This window comes from Haliotis rufescens, unplaced genomic scaffold, assembly GCF_023055435.1.
Source record: "Haliotis rufescens isolate VD_foot unplaced genomic scaffold, xgHalRufe1.0.p SCAF_21, whole genome shotgun sequence".
Taxonomy (NCBI): Eukaryota; Metazoa; Mollusca; class Gastropoda; order Lepetellida; family Haliotidae; genus Haliotis; species Haliotis rufescens.
In genome coordinates, this window is record NW_025963902.1 from 13,020,084 (window position 1) to 13,042,236 (window position 22,153).

General features: G+C 42.3%; 1 protein-coding gene across 1 annotated transcript; it reads right to left on the reverse strand.

Annotated features, from left to right (window-relative positions):
* Positions 1-5,966: 5,966 nt before the first annotated feature.
* On the reverse strand, positions 5,967-22,128 carry LOC125382926. The gene is made up of 2 exons (XM_048401264.1): positions 22,066-22,128; positions 5,967-7,459 (listed from the first exon to the last, which is right to left on the reverse strand). The coding sequence occupies exon 2, from the start codon at positions 7,448-7,450 to the stop codon at positions 5,987-5,989; it is 1,464 nt and encodes a 487-aa protein (XP_048257221.1). The 5' UTR covers positions 7,451-7,459; positions 22,066-22,128; the 3' UTR covers positions 5,967-5,986.
* Positions 22,129-22,153: the final 25 nt, after the last annotated feature.

Consider the following 22,153-nt stretch of genomic DNA (forward strand, 5'->3'; position numbering starts at 1 on the left):
AGCGGATCCTGTTTTCAGAAAGTTTATTTTTCAATTGTGGAAAGATATTTTAAATTCACGGAATGACCTTATTAAGGATTTATATGTACTTTACATTTCTCTCATGAATTGTTTCATCATATTAAACTTTAAGGTCACACAATTGGTGAACAATGAGTCATCGTTGTTCCGGAGAAGGTTGTCAGGAGTAGATTGTGTTATAAGGAAATGCTCAGTGTGCGACTGTGAACATTAACACAATGCGTCCGACACATAAAAACACGTTAACAGAATGAGTGTGACACACGGAAACATGTTAACACAATGAGTGTGACACACGGAGACACGTTAACGCAATGAGTGTGCCACACGGAGACATGTTAACGCAATCAGTCCGACACACGGAGACATGTTAACAGAATGCGTGCGATACGCACAGACATGTTAACACACTGAGTGCAACACACAGTGTGCACAATACAAAGACATGTTAACAGAATGAGTGTAACACCCGGAGACACGTTAACAAAATGAATCAGACACACGGAAAGATGTTAACACACTGAGTGAAGAAACGAAGAAACGTTTACACAATGAGTGTGACACACACAGAAACATGTTATTAAGCCAATGAGTGTGACATACGGTGACATGTTAACACACTGAATGCGACACATGGAGACATGCTAACACTCTGAGTGCGACACATGGAGACATGTAAACTCTCTGAGTGCTACACACGGAGACATGTTAACACTCTGACTGCGACACATGGAGACATGCTAACACTCTGAGTGCGACACACAGAGGCAAGTTAACACTCTGACTGCGACACATGGAGACATGCTAACACTCTGAGTGCGACACTCAGAGACATGTTAACACTCTGACTGTGACACACGGAGACATTTTAACACACTGAATGCGACACATGGAGACATGTTAACACTCTGACTGCGACACACGGAGACATTTTAACACACTGAATGCAACACATGGAGACATGTTAACACTCTGAGTGCGACACATGGAGACATGTTAACTCTCTGACTGCGACACACGGAGACATGTTAACTCTCTGACTGCGACACATGGAGACATGCTAACACTCTGAGTGCGACACACAGAGGCATGTTTACACTCTGACTGCGACACATGGAGACATGCTAACACTCTGAGTGCGACACTCAGAGACATGTTAACACTCTGACTGCGACACACGGAGACATGTTAACACACTGAATGCGACACATGGAGACATGCTAACACTCTGAGTGCGACACATGGAGACATGTTAACTCTCTGACTGCGACACACGGAGACATGTTAACACTCTGACTGCGACACATGGAGACATGTTAACACTCTGACTGCGACACTCGGAGACATGTTAACACTCTGATTGCGACACATGAAGACATGCTAACACTCTGAGTGCGACACATGGAGACATGTTAACACACTGAGTGCAACACACAGATACATGTTAACACTTCGACTGCGACACACAGAGACATGTTATTAAGCCAATGAGTGTGGCATAGGGTGACACGTTAACACACTGAATGCGACACATGGAGACATGCTAACACTCTGACTGCGACACACGGAGACATTTTAACACACTGAACGCGACACATGGAGACATGATAACACTCTGAGTGCGACACATGGAGACATGTTAACTCTCTGACTGCGACACACGGAGACATGTTAACACTCTGACTGCGACACATGGAGACATGCTAACACTCTGAGTGCGACACACAGAGGCATGTTAACACTCTGACTGCGACACGTGGAGTCATGCTAACACTCTGAGTGCGACACTCAGAGACATGTTAACACTCTGACTGCGACACACGGAGACATTTTAACACACTGAATGCGACACATGGAGACATGCTAACACTCTGACTGCGACACACGGAGACATTTTAACACACTGAACGCGACACATGGAGACATGATAACACTCTGAGTGCGACACATGGAGACATGTTAACTCTCTGACTGCGACACACGGAGACATGTTAACACTCTGACTGCGACACATGGAGACATGCTAACACTCTGAGTGCGACACACAGAGGCATGTTAACACTCTGACTGCGACACGTGGAGACATGCTAACACTCTGACTGCGACACACGGAGACATGTTAACACTCTGACTGCGACACATGGAGACATGCTAACACTCTGAGTGCGACACACAGAGGCATGTTTACACTCTGACTGCGACACATGGAGACATGCTAACACTCTGAGTGCGACACTCAGAGACATGTTAACACTCTGACTGCGACACACGGAGACATGTTAACACACTGAATGCGACACATGGAGACATGCTAACACTCTGAGTGCGACACATGGAGACATGTTAACTCTCTGACTGCGACACACGGAGACATGTTAACACTCTGACTGCGACACATGGAGACATGTTAACACTCTGAGTGCGACACACAGAGGCATGTTAACACTCTGACTGCGACACATGGAGACATGCTAACACTCTGAGTGCGACACTCAGAGACATGTTAACACTCTGACTGCGACACACGGAGACATGTTAACACACTGAATGCGACACATGGAGACATGCTAACACTCTGAGTGCGACACATGGAGACATGTTAACTCTCTGACTGCGACACACGGAGACATGTTAACACTCTGACTGCGACACATGGAGACATGTTAACACTCTGACTGCGACACACGGAGACATGTTAACACTCTGATTGCGACACATGAAGACATGCTAACACTCTGAGTGCGACACATGGAGACATGTTAACACACTGAGTGCGACACACAGATACATGTGAACACTTTGACTGCGACACACAGAGACATGTTATTAAGCCAATGAGTGTGGCATAGGGTGACACGTTAACACACTGAATGCGACACATGGAGACATGCTAACACTCTGACTGCGACACATGGAGACATGTTCACACACTGACTGCGACACAAGGATACATCTTAACACACGAAGTGCGACACATGGAGACATGTTACACACTGAGTGCGATACAAGGATACTTCTTAACACACGAAGTGCGACACATGGATACACGTTAACACACTGAGTGGGACACACATAGACATGTTAACGGAATAAGTGTGACAAATGGATACACGTTAAATGAATGAGTGGGACACACATATACATGTTAATAGAATGAGTGTGACACACAGTCGTGTTAACACAATGGGTATGGCAAACATAGACATGTTAACATACTGAGCGTGACACACAGACACATGTTGACACAATGAGTGTGACTCACGGGGACATGTTAACACAATGATTTGGATACATGTTGACATAATGTTTGGCACACTCATTGTGTTAACATGTCCTTTTCGTCACACTCCTGTGATAAAATGACCGTGTTACACCCATTGTGTTAACATGACTGTTTGACCCACTCCTGTGTTAAAATGACCGTGTTACACCCATTGTGTTAACATGACTGTGTGTCCCACTCCTGTGTTAGATTGATGGTGTTACACCCATTGTGTTAACATGACTGTGTGACCCACTCCTGTGTTAAATTGATGGTTTGTTACACCCATTGTGTTAACATGACTGTGCGACCCATTCCTGTGTTAAAATGAGCGTGTTACACCCATTGTGTTAACATGACTGTGTGACCTACTCCTGTGTTAAAATGACCGTGTTACACCCATTGTGTTAACATGACTGTGTGACCCACTCCTGTGTTAAAATGACCGTGTTACACCCATTGTGTTTACATGACTGTGTGACCCACTCCTGTGTTAAATTGATGTTGTGTTACACTCATTGTGTTAACATGACTGTGTGACCCACTCCTGTGTTAAATTGATGGTTTGTTACACTCATTGTGTTAACATGTATATGAGTGTCACGACAATTGTGTTGACTTGTTGCTGTATGTCACACTCATTGTGTTAACATGTATATGTGTGTCACGGTCAGTGTGTTAACATGTATATGTGTGTCACACCAATTGTGTTAACTTGTGCCCGTATGTCACACTCATTGTGTTAACATGTATATGTGTGTCACAGTCAGTATGTTATAATGTCTATGTGTGCCACACCCATTGTGTTAACATGACTGTATGTACCACTTATTGTGTTAACATGTATACTTTTGTCACTTTCAGTGTGTTAGCATGTCTATGTGTGCCACACCCATTGTGTTAACATGACTGTATGTCCCCATCATTGTTTTAACATTTTTATGTGTGTCCCACTAATTGTGTTTAACACAGGAGTGCGACACAAAGACATGTTAACACAATAAGGGTGACACTCATTTTCAATTTTCACATCTAGATAATCATATATCATAGAATGGTTAACTTTCATTAAGAAAATATCCTAAAACGTGAAAAACTATTTCCATTTGCGTAGTTTTCCACATTGGTTGTAGACTCCACGTGCTGTCATCGAAGCCCTATGGAGAGCTAGCAATACGGCCACTTTGATGTATACATATATATTGTCATGCACCTCACGGTCACAGTTGTAGTAGCGTCTATATAATAATGATAAACAATATGAAAAGCGCCTCAAAATACTTGCAATAGGCCAGTCTGTTCTGATTTCAGAATAAGCGTGTTTGTTCACAAGAAAGGGAAAAGTCCGGACACGTGATATGCGAATTAGCCTGTAGCAGTGGTTTATGCTAAGTCACCACTGCGCCTGAGTGTGCACAAACAAGGTAAAATTCTGGTCACGTGTGATATGCAAATTTGCACTTTAAAGTGAATTTCGGTATACCGAAATGAATGATTACTCTTGACGAGGTCACTGTACCCGAGAACCCGACCCCTTCGTCAAGAGTAAGTATTAGTATAATGTTCTGGGGCTATGTCTTCAGCCTCTGCTTCAAACCATGCAATGTATTTTTGAGAAATGAAGAGTCGAACAATGACAGTTTTTCACATAAGAGTATCTCCAAGAAACCCAGCACGCTCCACAGACAACTGTTTCTTGGGACAGACTGAGGTCAAATTAATATCTTCCATTTTTCCTAGAACAAGTTATTAGCTCAAAAACAACCCAAGTCCCATTCCAGAATATAAAGACGGTGGGTGCCTTAGCGTCAGCAGAGGTATTTCTTACAAAAGCTTGCATTGTTTTGTGTAAGTTGGAAAAACGGATAATAGCAATGGAACTATGAAAATGTATTTATTGATAAAATCTTACAGTACATATCACTGACTTTACAACCTAAACTGAATTTTATATCAAACCCATAATCCCCAAATCACTATATCAGGGACACGATGCTGTACAGTTATATCAACTCTTTTGCCGACTTCAAATAAACGACTATTCTATTAATATTATCTCCCGTGGTGATGCGGCCGTCAAATCGGCTGTTTCAATCAGAAATTTATTGTGATTTGACAACCTCTGATTGACCAATCAGAACCGAGTTATTTCCAAATTTATAATAGAATAAGAGATAAACGTACATGCTCCTCACAGCGATAGCCCATTCGAGGAGCTCCCTAAACTATCGCGATGTTACCGAGTGTGTAACGAAGGTGTCACGCGCTGGGAAGGAGCTCATAAACGTACTGTGTGTTAATATACACAGCACGTCACAATTATGATGTCACATCGCTCATTGTGAAGCAAATGATGTGACGTCACAGTCGGATATAGAAAAGCACCTAATTTCAAGCTCACTGTTGTCCCCAAAACTTGAAATACACTCACTCAGTCGGTTTCCATCGTGTTCCTTCCAATATCTATTGCAACTCGTGCTCTGCATGACCGCACATCTGCACATTGTAATGTATATTTGTACATTTAATTATTTCAAAATGTCTACCAACAATGACTGAGAAAAAAGTCTGTACTTCTTTTAATATCAGTTTCCGTCGTGAGGTTGCTGCCAAATCAGCTCTTTTAATAGAGTTGTTTTTTGTGATTCAAAACTACTGAATTGAGTATTTTCCAAATTCATAGTAGAATACCCATTGTAGCATTCAGGGAATCAAACACATAAGTAAAGCACCAGCCCCCTTCATGGATAATGACTTGAGAGTGTATGCAACAGTGTTGTATGTCACATCCACTGCACCTACAATAGGAGAACTATAGCAACTGAAGTAGATGGTGCCTCTATACAGTCTCATGTTCCAGGGAAAGGCGCTCAGTGTGGTCACCTCTGTACTCACATTAGTGGACACTGTCATCTTCATCAGTTTCTTCTCAATGCTATAATACAACACACCAGCTGTCTGATCTAGGGTTACAGCATACATCCTACTTCCTGTGGCTAATGTTGCCAGACCTTGACCATCATAGGTCATAGTGAACAGTTTCCCGTGATTACACCCATATATCCTCTTTCTCCTTGTGTCAAGTGATATTTGCCTTGTATTGCTTCCGTACTTGGATAAGTCAATGATGGCAGTAAAGTCTTTACCCTGTGTAGACATGCGACTGATTGACATTTGTGGTTTATCTGCGGCTATGAATACAATGTCCCGATCTTCATCCACTGCCATGCCATATGTATGTACACCTTCTCTCAGCACCGCGACGTGAATTGTATCCAGTGTAGATGACATTATCTTAACAGGGCTCCATAATCCTATCAGAAGTTTCTTTGTCTTTGCTACGAATGCAACACATGTCACACGCTTCATGGTGTGATACTGATAGACACTAAGTGAGTTATTGTGAATGTTGAGTTGACGGAACTGGTGCTGGGTGGATGACCAGCCTGGAGCAATCAGGATCCTACTTCTCTCCTCCTCTGGCCTGGGTGTCGTCACTGACGTGGTTGACACTGGAGATTTGGGGGTTGAGGTGACATTTACAGGGGCGGGGGATGAAGCAGGCACAGCAAGAGCTGTTTTGAGTTGTGATATTTGGGACTGGCATGTCTCGTTCAATACCATGAATCGTTCAATATTTTTCTGGAGATCAGCAGCACAAATATCCCTGTTCCGTAGTTCTATTTCCAGTCTGTGTTTATCTCTGACACATGTATCACTTGAGTTTTCTCGATTCCACACATCTGCTTTCTTCAGCACAGATTCATGAAATTCACCCGACTCGTCCTGGAAGTCTTTGAGGGATCTTGAGACATGAAGCAACTGTCTCTTCATCTGATGGTAGCCCTGTTTCAGATGCCGCAATTCAGAGACGACCTGACTTTTCACCATGTCTTGAAGAGACTCCCCTTGTAGAATCTCGGCCATGGCTTCTCTCACCTGATCCCGTATGTTTTCCTTCAATTCAGCTCTCAATGATGTCTCAGCGACATCTATGATATTTCGTATCCTTTTCTCCATACGGATCATGTCCTCCTTGTTATGAAACAGATCTTCCTCAAACTGGTCCATTTTTTGTATGACAGACACAATACTGTCCTGGCAGTTACAAACACAGATCAGGTAGGTACATGTCAGCAACCAGGAAAGACATTTAAACTCGGCCATTCTCAGAATGTATGACACGACGTGTTCTACTACTAACTGGCTGGCGTGAGGTACACGTACATGTATACACATATTGGGTTATCATTACACAGTCAGTGTTACCATGTCCCGGGTGCAAAGAGCACCAGGTTATCTCAACTTACCTGATGTGGAATACAGTCCTATCATTGCTGATCTAAGTATGTAGCAGCATATACTTAAACACTGCACTTTCCTTGTACTGTATTCACATATATTAGATGTAAGAAGTGGTTATCCTTATTAAAATAACGCATGGTTTAGTTCATAACAGCAATCCATGATATCGACGTCTCCTCCCCATTGTGAATCAAAATATGACTGCACATTCTCTCTTGCCCCTAAAATTTAAAATCTGCATTTTCATCACTCACTCATTTTAAGTTTCTGGGGCTATGTCTTCAGCCTCTGCTTCAAAGCATGCAATGTATTTCTGTGAAATGGAGAGCCGAAGAATGAAGGTTTTTCACATTAGAATATTTTCAAGAAACCCAGAAAGCTCCACGGACAATAGGCTTTTGGGGAAAACCTGAGGTCAAATTAATAACTTCCATTGTCTTCTGAAACAAATTAACCCACAAAACTAAATAAAACAACCCAAGTCCCCCCCCCCCCCCCCTTCCCCCCCCCTTCCCCCCCCCCCCCCCCCCCTCATTACACAGTCAGTGTTACCATGTCCCGGGTGCAAAGAGCACCAGGTTATCTCAACTTACCTGATGTGGAATACAGTCCTATCATTGCTGATCTAAGTATGTAGCAGCATATACTTAAACACTGCACTTTCCTTGTACTGTATTCACATATATTAGATGTAAGAAGTGGTCGCCCTTATTAAAACAACGCATGGTTTAGTTCATCACAGCAATCCACGATAACAGGGTCTCCTCCCCATTGTGATGCAAATGATGACTGTACATTCTCTCTTGCTCCTAAAATTTAAAATCTGCATTTTCATCACGTTTTCTAATCAAAATATATTGCCAAATATCATTTGAATTTTTTAGTTCTCAATACTGCAATTCTTCCGTTTTTTCACTTCTCACTTTGCAAGACTGACGAATAATTCTTGGCCTAAGGGAGTACTTATATCTATGATCTCTACTTCAACTAAATGCCCTAAGTATCACATGCTTGTCGAGGGAGCTAACTGATAATAAACACGCGCTCGTACCTGTGACCTACACCAAAGGGCAAGTTTACTCTCAAAGTCATACTCGCACCATGTGATTGTTCACGTGCTAATCTCAAGAAGAAATATGTCCTGTTTGTACATACGACGTAAAGACAGTCAGATAGACAAACAGACAAACACACAGGCATGTTTATTCAGTTGTAGGACACAATAGCTAAAAGTACAAATACAATGCAATAACTTTAGCCTCCTGTTCTGAACAGTAAACATAAATTCATGAAGCGTACATAAAAGTGTTTACAAGGGACATAACTCAACACAACTGCAGTGTTACACCTTGAATACATGGTTTTAGTGAATAGCAACAGTTGTGATTGTACTTTGCTGCTATGACTGTAAAATACTTACAAGGTCTTATTTACATTATAAGGACGAGCAGTAATGGGTAAATCCTTATTTCGTAACAACAGGTATTTGTTTTACACTTCAATATAATATGATACGAATCTTACATTTAACCACAATCACACTCTGTACACAACCAGACTACTGTACAACGGATCCTGTTTTCAGAAAGTTTATTTTTAAATTGTGAATAGATATTTTACATTTACGGAATGACTGTATTAAGGATTTATATGTAATTTACGTTTCTCTAGTGAAGTGTTTCATCATATTAAATTTTAAGGTCACACAATTGGTGAACAATGAGTCATCGTTAAACGTTGTTCCGGAGAAGGTTGTCAGGAGTAGATTGTGTTATGAGGAAATGCGCAGTGTGCGACAGTGAACATTAACACAATGAGTCCGACACATACAAACACGTAAACAGAATGAGTGTGACACATGGAAACATGTTAACACAATGAGTGTGACACACGGAGACACGTTAACACCATGAGTACGACACACGGAGACATGTTAACACAATCAGTCCGACACACGGAGACATGTTAACAGAATGCGTGCGATACGCACAGACATGTTAACACACTGAGTGCAATACAAGGTGTGCGCAATACGAAGACATGTTAACAGGATGAGTGTGACACTCGGAGACATGTTAACACAATCAGACCGACACACGGAGACATGATAACACAATCAGTGTGACACTCGGAGACATGTTAACACAATCAGTGTGACACTCGGAGACATGTTAACACAATCAGTTCGACACACGGAGACATGTTAACAGAATGAGTGTGACACTCGAAGACATGTTAACACAATCAGTCCGACACACGGAGACATGTTAACAGAATGCGTGCGATACGCACAGACATGTTAACACACTGAGTGCAATATAAGGTGTGCGCAATACGAAGACATGTTAACAGAATGAGTGTGACACTCGGAGACATGTTAACACAATCAGTCCGACACACGGACAAATGTTAACACAATCAGTCCGACACACGGAGACATGTTAACAGAATGAGTGTGACACTCGGAGACATGTTAACACAATCAGTCCGACACACAGAGACATGTTAACACAATCAGTCCGACACACGGAGACATGTTAACATAATCAGTGCGACACATGGAGACATGTTAACAGAATGCGTGCGATACGCTCAGACATTTTAACACACTGAATGTAACACACAGTGTGCACAATACAAAGACATGTTAACAGAATCAGTGCAACACTCGGAGACACGTTAACAAAATCAATCAGACACACGGAAAGATGTTAACACACTGAGTGAAGAAACGAAGAAACGTTAACCCAATGAGTGTGACACACACATAGACATGTTTTTAAGCCAATGAGTGTGACATACGGTGACATGTTAACACACTGAATGCGACACATGGAGACATGGTAACACTCTGAGTGCGACACATGGAGACCTGCTAACACTCTGACTGCGACACATGGAGACATGATAACACTCTGAGTGCGACACACAGAGACATGTTAACAATCTGACTGCGACACATGGAGACATGTTAACACTCTGACTGCGACACATGGAGACATGTTAACACTCTGACTGCAACACATGGAGACATGTTAACACTCTGACTGCGACACATGGAGACATGTTAACACACTGAGTGCGACACATGGAGACATGCTAACACTCTGACTGCAACACACGGAGACATGTTATTAAGCCAATGAGTGTGACATACGGTGAGACGATAACACACTGAATGCGAAACATGGAGACATGCTAACACTCTGACTGCGACACATGGAGACATGCTAACACTCTGACTGCGACACATGGAGACATGTTAACACTCTGACTGCGACACATGGAGACATGCTAACACTCTGACTGCGACACATGGAGACATGTTAACACTCTGACTGCGACACATGGAGACATGCTAACACTCTGAGTGCGACACATGGAGACATGCTAACACTCTGACTGTAACACATGGAGACATGTTAACACTCTGACTGCGACACATGGAGACATGCTAACACTCTGACTGCGACACATGGAGACATGCTAACACTCTGACTGCGACACATGGAGACATGTAAACACTCTGACTGCTAGACACGGAGACATGCTAACACTCTGACTGCGACACATGGAGACATGCTAACACTCTGACTGCGACACATGGAGACATGCTAACACTCTGACTGCGACACATGGAGACATGCTAACACTCTGAGTGCGACACATGGAGACATGTTAACACTCTGACTGCGACACATGGAGACATGTTATCACACTGAGTGCGACACATAGATACACGTTAACGAAATGAGTGGGACACACAGAGACATGTTAACGGAATGAGTGGGACAAATGGATACACGTTAAATGAATGAGTGGGACAAACATATACATGTTAATAGAATGAGTATGAAACACAGTCGTGTTAACACAATGGGTAGTGTACACATAGACATGTTAACACACAGGAGTGTGACACACGGAGACATGTTTACTGTTTACAGAATGAGGGTGACACTCATTGTCAATGTACACATCTAGATACACATATATCAAAGAATGGTTAACTTTTATTAAGAAAATATCCTAAAACGTGAAAAACTATTTCCATTTGCGTAGTTTTCCACATTGGCTGAAGACCCCACGTGCTGTCATCGAAGCCCTATGGAGAGCTAGCAATACGGTCACTTTGATGCATATATATATATTGTCATGCACCTCACTGTCGCAGTAGTAGTAGCGTATCTATATAATAATGGAAAACAATATGAAAAGCGCCTCAAAATACTTGCAACAGGCCAGTCTGTTCTGATTTCAGAATAAGCGTTTTTGTTCACAAGAAAGAGAAAAGTACAGTCACGTGATATGCGAATTAGCCTGTGGCAGTGATTTATGCTAAGTCACCACTGCGCCTGAGTATGCACAAACAAGGTAAAATTCTGGTCACGTGTGATATGCAAAAGAAATTTGCACTTTAAAGTGAATTTCGGTATACCGAAATGAATGATTACTCTTGACGAGGTCATTGTACCCGAGGACCCGACCCCTTCGTCAAGAGTAATTATTTGTATAATATTCTGGGGCTATGTCTTCAGCCTCTTCTTCAACCCATGCAATGTATTTCTGTGAAATGAAGAGCCGAACAATGAAGGTTTTTCACATTAGAGTATTTTCAAGAAACCCAGCAAGCTCCACGGACAATAGGCTTTTGGGGAAAACCTGAGGTCAAATTAATATCTTCCATTTTCTTCTGAAACAAATTAACCCACAAAACAAAACAAAACAACCCAAGTCCCACGATGCTGTACAGTTACATCAACTCTTTTGCCGACTTGAGTCCAATAATCTACTGATATATGATGGACATACGATTATGGAAGTTCAAATATTCGTGTGTTGGAAAATGAAGAAGATAAATAAAACTGTAGAGCTGGGTTACCTGTAGATTTAACCCCGCTAAATTGAATTTGGAACCGAACGTGCAGCCTACCGAAATATGCCTACCGTCAATGATTGAAAACAATACTATTCTATTAATATTATCTCTCGCGGTGATGCGGCCGTCAAATCGTCTGTTTCAATCAGAGGGGGTTTATTGTGATTTGACAACCTCTGATTGACCAATCAGAATCGAGTAATTTCCAAATTTATAATAGAATAAGTGATAAACGTACATGCTCCTCGCAGCGATAGCCCATTCGAGGAGCTCTCTAAACTATCGGTATGTTACCGAGTGTGTAACGAAGGTGTCTCGCGCTGGGAAGGAGCTTGATAAACGTACTGTGTTCTAATCAACACAGCGCATCATTATTATGACGTCACATCGCTCATTGTGAAGCAAATGATGTGACGTCACAGTCGGATATAGAAAGGCGCCTAATTTTAAGCTCACTGTTGTCCCAAAAACTTGAAATACTCTCACTCAGTCGGTTTCCATCATGTTTTCCTTCAGAATATCTATTTCCACTCGTGCTTTGAATGACCGCACCTCTTACACATTGTAACGTATATTTGTACATATCATTATTTCAAAATGTCTACCAACAATGACTGAGAAAAAAGTACTTCTATAAATATCAGTTTCCGTGGTGATGTGGCCGCCAAATCAGCTGTTTTAATCAGAGTTGTTTTTTGTGATTCGAAACTACAGAGTTGAGTATTTTCCAAATTCATAGTAGAATATCCATTGTAGAATTCAGGGAATCAAACACATAAGTAAAGTAGAAACCCTCTTCATGGATATTGAGTGGAGAGTGTATGCAACAGTGTTGTATGTCACATCCACTGCACCTACAATAGGAGAATTATAGCAACTGAAGTAGATGGTGCCTCTATACAGTCTCATGTTCCAGGGGACGGCGCTCAGTGTGGTCACCTCTGTACTCACATACATGTAAGTGGACACTGTCATCTTCATCAGTTTCTTCTCAATGTTATAATACAACACACCAGCTGGCTGATCTAGGGTTACAGCACGCATGTTACTTCCTGTGGCTAATGTTGCCAGACCTTGACCATCATATGTCACTGTGAACAGTTTCCAGCTATTACACCCATATATCCTCTTTCTCCTTGTGTCAAGTGTTATTTCCCTTGGAAAGCTTCCGTACTTGGATAAGTCAATGATGGCAGTAAAGTCTTTCCCCTGTGTAGACATGCGTCTGATTGACTTTTGTGGTTGAAATGTGGCTATGAATACAATGTCCCGATCTTCATCCACTGCCATGCCATATGTCTCTACACCTTCTCTCAGCACCGTCACGTGACTTGTATCCAGTGTAGATGACACTATTTTATCAGGGTTCCGTAATCCTATCAGAAGTTTCTTTGTCCAAGCTATGTATGCAACATATGTCACCAGCTTCATGGTGTGATATTGATTGACACTAAGTGAGTTACTGTGAATGTTGAGTTGACGGAACTGGTGACCCGAATGGAGCAATCAGGATCCTACTTTTCTCCTCCTCTGGCCTGGGTGTCGTCACTGACGTGGTTGACACTGGATATTTGGGGATTGAGGTGACATTTACAGGGGCGGGGGATGAAGCAGGCATAGCAAGAGCTGTTTTAAGTTGTGATATTTGGGACTGGCATGTCTCGTTCAATACCATGAATCGTTCAATATTTTTCTGTAGATCAGCAGCAAAAATATCTCATGCGTTGTTCTATTTCCAGTCTGTGTTTATCTCTGACACAGGTATTACTTGAGTTTTCTAGCTTCCACACATCTGCTTTCTTCAGCACAGATTCATGAAATTCACCCGTCTCGTCCTGAAAGTTTTTGAGTGATCTTGAAACATGACGCAATTGTCTCTTCATCTGATGGTAGCCCTGTTTCAGATGCTGCAATTCAGAGACGACCTGACTTTTCACCATGTCTTGAAGAGACTCCCCTTGTAGAATCTCGGCCATGGCTTCTCTCACCTGATCCCGTATGTTTTCCTTCAATTCAGTTCTCAATGATATCTCAGCGACATCTATGATATTTCGTATCCTTTTCTCCATACGGATCATGTCCTCCTTGTTACGAAACAGATCTTCCTCAAACTGGTCCATTTTTTGTATGACAGACACAATACTGTCCTGGCAGTTACAAACACAGATCAGGTAGGTACATGTCGGCCACAAGGGAAAGACATTTAAACTCAGCCATTTTCAGAATGTACAATATCCCCTGAGATGCCCTTGTCTGTTAGCGTGATGTGTGCGTGTACCTCTGGGTATGACACGACGCTTTCTACTACTGAGTGGCTGGCGTGAGGTACAAGTACATGTATACACATATTGGGTTATCATTACGCAGTCAGTGTCACCGTGTCCCGGGTGCAAAGAACACTAGCTAGGTTATCTCAACTTACCTGATGTGACATACAGTCCTATCATTGGTGTTCTAAGTATGTAGCAGCATATACTTAAACACTGCACTTTACATGGACTGTATTCACATATATTAGATGTAAAAAGTGGCCATCCTTATTAAAATAACGCATGTTTTAGTTCATCACAGCAATCCATGATATCGACGTCTCCTCCCCATTGTGACGCAAAAGATTACTGCACATTCTCTCTTGCCCCTAAAATTTAAAACCTGCATTTTCATCACCTTTTCCAATCAAAATATATTGCCAAATATAATTTGAATTTTTTAGTTCTCAATCTGCAATTCTTCCGTTTCCTCACTTCTCACTTTGCAAGACTGACGAATAATTCTTGGCCTAAGGGAGTACTTTGATCTATGATCTCACCTTGAACTAAATGACCCCAAGTATCACATGCTTGTCGAGGGAGCTAACTGATAATAAACACGCGCTCGTACCTGTGACCTACACCAAAGGGCAAGTTTACTCTCAAAGTCATACTCGCACCAATATGATTGTTCACGTGCTAATCTCAAGAAGAACTATTTCCTGTTTGTACATACGACGTAAAGACAGTCAGAAAGACAAACAGACAAACACACAGGCATGTTTATTCAGTTGTAGGGCACAATAGCTAAAAGTACAAACACAATGCAATAACTTTAGCTTCCAGTTCTCAACAGTAAACATAAATTTATGAAGCGCACATAAAAGTGTTTACAAGGGACATTACTCAACACAACTGCAGTGTTACACCTTGAATACATGGTTTTAGTGAATAGCAACAGTTGTGATTGTACTTTGCTGCTATGACTGCAAAATACTTACAAGGTCTTATTTTCATTATAAGGACGAACAGTATTGGGTAAATACGTATTTCGAAACAACAGGTATTTGTTTTACACTTCAATATATTATGATAGGCATCTTACATTTAACCACAATCACATTCTGTACACAACCAGACTACTGTACAACGGATCATTTTGTCAGAAAGTTTTTTTTTGAATTGTACAAAGATATTTCACATTTACGGAATGACCGTATTAACACGGAGACACGTTAACACAATCAGTCCGACACACGGATACATGTTAACACACTGAGTGCAACACACGGTGTGCGCAATACGGAGACATATCAACAGAATAGGTGTGACACTCGGAGACATGTTTTTAAGCCAATAAGTGTGACATACGGAGACATGCTAACACTATGAGTGCGACACACAGAGACATGGTAACACTCTGACTGCGACACACGGAGACATGTTAACACTCTGACTGCGACACTTGGAGACATGTTAACACTCCGACTGTGACACGCGGAGCGTGTTTCACACTCTGACTGCAACACATGGAGACATGCTAACTATCTGACTGCGACACACGGAGACATGTTAACACTCTGACTGCGACACACGGAGACATGTTAACACTCTGACTGCGACACTTGGAGACATGTTAACACTCCGACTGTGACACGCGGAGCGTGTTTCACACTCTGACTGCAACACATGGAGACATGCTAACAATCTGACTGCGACACACGGAGACATGTTAATACTCTGACTGCGACACACGGAGCGTGTTTAACACTCTGACTGCGACACATGGAGACATGTTAACACTCCTACTGTGGCAAACGGATCGTGTTTAACACTCTGACTGCGACACACGGAGACATGTTAACACTCCGACTGTGACACGCGGAGCGTGTTTCACACTCTGACTGCAACACATGGAGACATGCTAACTATCTGACTGCGACACACGGAGACATGTTAACACTCTGACTGCGACACACGGAGACATGTTAACACTCTGACTGCGACACTTGGAGACATGTTAACACTCCGACTGTGACACGCGGAGCGTGTTTCACACTCTGACTGCAACACATGGAGACATGCTAACTATCTGACTGCGACACACGGAGACATGTTAACACTCTGACTGCGACACACGGAGACATGTTAACACTCCGACTGTGACACGCGGAGCGTGTTTCACACTCTGACTGCAACACATGGAGACATGCTAACTATCTGACTGCGACACACGGAGACATGTTAACACTCTGACTGTGGCAAACGGAGCGTGTTTAACACTCTGACTGCGACACATGGAAACATGTTAACACTCTGACTGCAACATACGGAAACATGTTAACACACTGCTTGCGACACACGGAGACATCTTAACACACGAAGTGCGACACACGGAGACATGCTAACACTCTGACTGCTACACATGGAGACATGCTAACACTCCGACTGTGACAAACGGAGCGTGTTTAACACTCTGACTGCGACACATGGAGACATGTTAACACTCCGACTGTGGCAAACGGAGCGTGTTTAACACTCTGACTGCGACACACGGAGACATGTTAACACTCTGACTGCAACATACGGAAACATGTTAACACACTGCTTGCGACACACGGAGACATCTTAACACACGAAGTGCGACACACGGAGACATGCTAACACTCTGACTGCTACAAATGGAGAAATGCTAACACTCTGACTGCGACACATGGTGACATGTTAATACTCTGACTGCTACACACGGAGACATGCTAACGCTCTGACTGCGACACATGGTGACATGCTAACACTCTGACTGCTATACATGGAGACATGCTAACACTCTGACTGCTACACATGGAGACATGTTAACACTCTGACTGCTACACACGGAGACATGCTAACACTCTGACTGCTACACATGGAGACATGCTAACACTCTGACTGCTACACATGGAGACATGCTAACACTCTGACTGCTACACATGGTGACATGCCAACACTCTGACTGCTACACATGGAGACATGTTAACGCTCTGACTGCGACACAAGGATACATCTTAACACACTAAGTGCGACACATGGTGACATGTTAATACTCTGACTGCTACACACGGAGACATGCTAACGCTCTGACTGCGACACATGGTGACATGTGAACACTCTGACTGCTACACATGGAGACATGCTAACACTCTGACTGCTACACATGGAGACATGTTAACACTCTGACTGCTACACACGGAGACATGCTAGCACTCTGACTGCTACACATGGAGACATGCTAACACTCTGACTGCTACACATGGAGACATGCTAACACTCTGACTGCTACACATGGTGACATGCCAACACTCTGACTGCTACACATGGAGACATGTTAACGCTCTGACTGCGACACATGGTGACATGTTAACACTCTGACTGCTACACACGGAGACATGTTAACGCTCTGACTGCGACACATGGTGACATGCTAACACTCTGACTGCAACACACGGAGACATGCTAACACTCTGACTGCTACACATGGAGACATGCTAACACTCTGACTGCTACACATGGTGACATTTTAACGCTCTGACTGCGACACATGGTGACATGTTAACACTCTGAGTGCGACACAAGGATACATCTTAACACACTAAGTGCGACACATTGAGACATGTTAACACTCTGACTGCAACACATTGAGACATGTTAACAATCTGACTGCGACACATAGAGACATGTTAACACACTGAGTGCGATACAAGGATACATCTTAACACACGAAGTGCGACACATGAAGACATGTTAACGGAATGATTGGGACACACATAGACATGTTAACGGGATTAGTTTGACAAGTGGATACACGTTGAATGAATGAGTGGGACGCACATATACATGTTAATAGAATGAGTGTGACACACCGTCGTGTTTACACAATGGATATGGCACACATAGACATGTTGACATACTGAGTGTGACACACAGTCGTGTTTACACAATGGATATGGCACACATAGACATGTTAACATACTGAGTGTGACACACAGACACATGTTAACACAATGTGTGTGAGACACGGGCACATGTTAACAGAATGAGTGTGACACACAGACACATGTTAACACAATGAGTGTGACACACGGGGACATGTTAACAGAATGAGTGCGACACATGGATACATGTTGGCAGAATGTTTGTCACACTCCTTGTGTTAACATGTCTGTTAGTCACACTCCTGTGTTAAAATGACCGTGTCACACCCATTGTGTTAACATGACTGTGTGTCCCACTCCTGTGTTTACTTGACGGTGTGTTACACTCATTGTGTTAACATGTCTATGTGTGCCATCCCCTTTATGTTAACATGTATATGTGTGTCACACCAATTGTGTTAACTTGTGCCCGTATGTCACACTCTTTGTGTTAACATTTATATGTGTGTCACAGTCAGTGTGTTAACATGTCCATGTGTGTCACACCCATTGTGTTAACATTACTGTATGTCCCCATCATTGTTTTAACATTGTTATCTGTGTCCCACTAATTTTACCTAAGACAAAATTGTTATGGATGAGCAACTTCTTTATTACAATTGGGAGACGTTTCGGTGTAGATTCTAACACCGTTATCAAGCAAATGATGTACAAACTAGGTATGAGCATAATATATATACATAACAATAGATAGATGTTTATATAACAGATAATTATGTGTTTTTTTTTATAAACTGAGGTCAAATTAATATCTTCCATTTTCTTCTGAAACAAGTTATTAGTTCAAAAACAACCCAAAGCCCCTCCCGGAATATAAAGACGGCGGCTGCCTTAGTGTCAGCAGAGATAATTCGTACAGAAGCTTGCATTGTTTTGTGTAAGTTAGAAAAACGGATAATAACAATGGAACTATGAAAATGTATTTATTGATAAAATCTTACAGTACATATCAATGACTTTACAACCTAAACTGAATTTTATATCGAACCTATAATCCCCAAATCACTATATCAGGAACACGATACTGTACAGTTATATCAACTCTTTTGCCGACTTCAAATAAACGAAATGAGTCCAATAATCTACTGATATATGATGGACATACATGGAGGTTCAAATATTCGTGTGTTGGAAAATGTAGAAGATAAACAAACTGTAGAGCTGGGTTACCTGTAGATTTAACCGCGCTAAATTGAATTTGGAACCGAACGTGCAGCCTACCGAAATATGCCTACCGTCAATGACATAAAACAATACTATTCTATTAATATTATCTCCCGCTGTGATGCGGCCGTCAAATCGTCTGTTTCAATAAGAGGGGGTTTATTGTGATTTGACAACCTCTGATTGACCAATCAGAATCGAGTTATTTCCAAATTCATAATAGAATAAGAGATAAACGTACATGCTCCTCATAGCGATAGCTCATTCGAGGAGATCTCTAAACTATCGCGATGTTACCGAGAGTGTAACGAAGGTGTCTCGCGCTGGGAAGGAGCTTGATAAACGTACTGTCACTATTATGACGTCACATCGCTCATTGTGACGCAAATGATGTGACGTCACAGTCGGATAAAGAAAGGCGCCTAATTTCAAGCTCACTGTTGTCCCCAAAACTTGAAATAAACTCACTCAGTCGGTTTCCATCGTGTTTTCCTTCAGAATATCTATTTCCACTCGTGCTTTGAATGACCGCACCTCTGCACATTGTAACGTATATTTGTACATATCATTATTTCAAAATGTCTACCAACAATGACTGAGAAAAAAGTACTTCTATAAATATCAGTTTCCGTGGTGATGTGGCCGCCAAATTAGCTGTTTTAATCAGAGTTGTTTTTTTGTGATTCGAAACTACAGAGATGAGTATTTTCCAAATTCATAGTAGAATATACATCATAGAATTCAGGGAATCAAACACAAAAGTAAAGCACCAGTCCCCTTCATGGATATAGACTGGAGAGTGTATGCAACAGTGTTGTATGTCACATCCACTGCACCTACAATAGGAGAATTATAGCCACTGAAGTAGATGGTGCCTCTATACAGTCTCATGTTCCAGGGGACGGCGCTCAGTGTGGTCACCTCTGTACTCACATTAGTGGACACTGTCATCTTCATCAGTTTCTTGTCAATGCTATAATACAACACACCAGCTGCTTGGTCTAGGGTTACAGCATACATGCTACTTCCTGTGGCTAATGTTGCGAGACCTTGACCATCATAGGTCACTGTGAACAGTTTCCCGCGATTACACCCATATATCCTCTTTCTCCTTGTGTCAAGTGTTATTTTCGCTGGATAGCTTCCGTACTTGGATAGGTCAATGATGGCAGTAAAGTCTTTCCCCTGTGTAGACATGCGGCTGATTGAGTATCGTGGTTGATACGTGGCTATGAATACAATGTCCCGATCTTCATCCACTGCCATGCCATATGTCTCTACACCTTCTCTTAGCACCGTCACGTGACTTGTATCCAGTGTAGATGACACTATTTTATCAGGGCTCCGTAATCCTATCAGAAGTTTCTTTGTCCTAGCTACGTATGCAACATATGTCACCAGCTTCATGGTGTGATACTGATAGACACTAAGTGAGTTACTGTGAATGTTGAGTTGACGGAACTGGTGCTGGGTGTCTGACCAGCCTGGAGCAATCAGGATCCTACTTTTCTCCCCCTCTGGCCTTGGTGTCGTCACTGACGTGGTTGACACTGGTGTTTTGGGGATTGAGGTGACATTTACAGGGGCGGGGGCTAAAGTAGGCACGGCAAGAGCTGTTTTAAGTTGTGATATTTGGGACTGGCATGTCTCGTTCAATACTATGAATCGTTCAATATTTGTCTGTAGATCAGCAGCAAAAATATCACTCTTCCGTAGTTCTATTTCCAGTCTGTGTTTATCTCTGACACAGGTATTACTTGAGTTTTCTCGATTCCACACATCTGCTTTCTTCAGCACAGATTCATGAAATTCGCCCGTCTCGTCCTGAAAGTCTTTGAGGGATCTAGAGACATGACGCAATTGTCTCTTCATCTGATGGTAGCCCTGTTTCAGATGCCGCAATTCAGAGACGACCTGACTTTTCACCATGTCTTGAAGAGACTCCCCTTGTAGAATCTCGGCCATGGCTTCTCTCACTTGATCCCGTATGTTTTCCTTCAATTCAGCTCTCAATGATGTCTCAGCGACATCTATGATATTTCGTATCCTTTTCTCCATACGGATCATGTCCTCCTTGTTATGAAACAGATCTTCCTCAAACTGGTCCATTTTTTGTATGACAGACACAATACTGTCCTGGCAGTTACAAACACAGATCAGGTAGGTACATGTCAGCAACCAGGAAAGACATTTAAACTCGGCCATTCTCAGAATGTACAATATCCCCTGAGATGTCCTTGTCCGTTAGCGTGATGTGTGCGTGTACCTCTTGCTACGACACGACGCTTTCTATTACTGACTG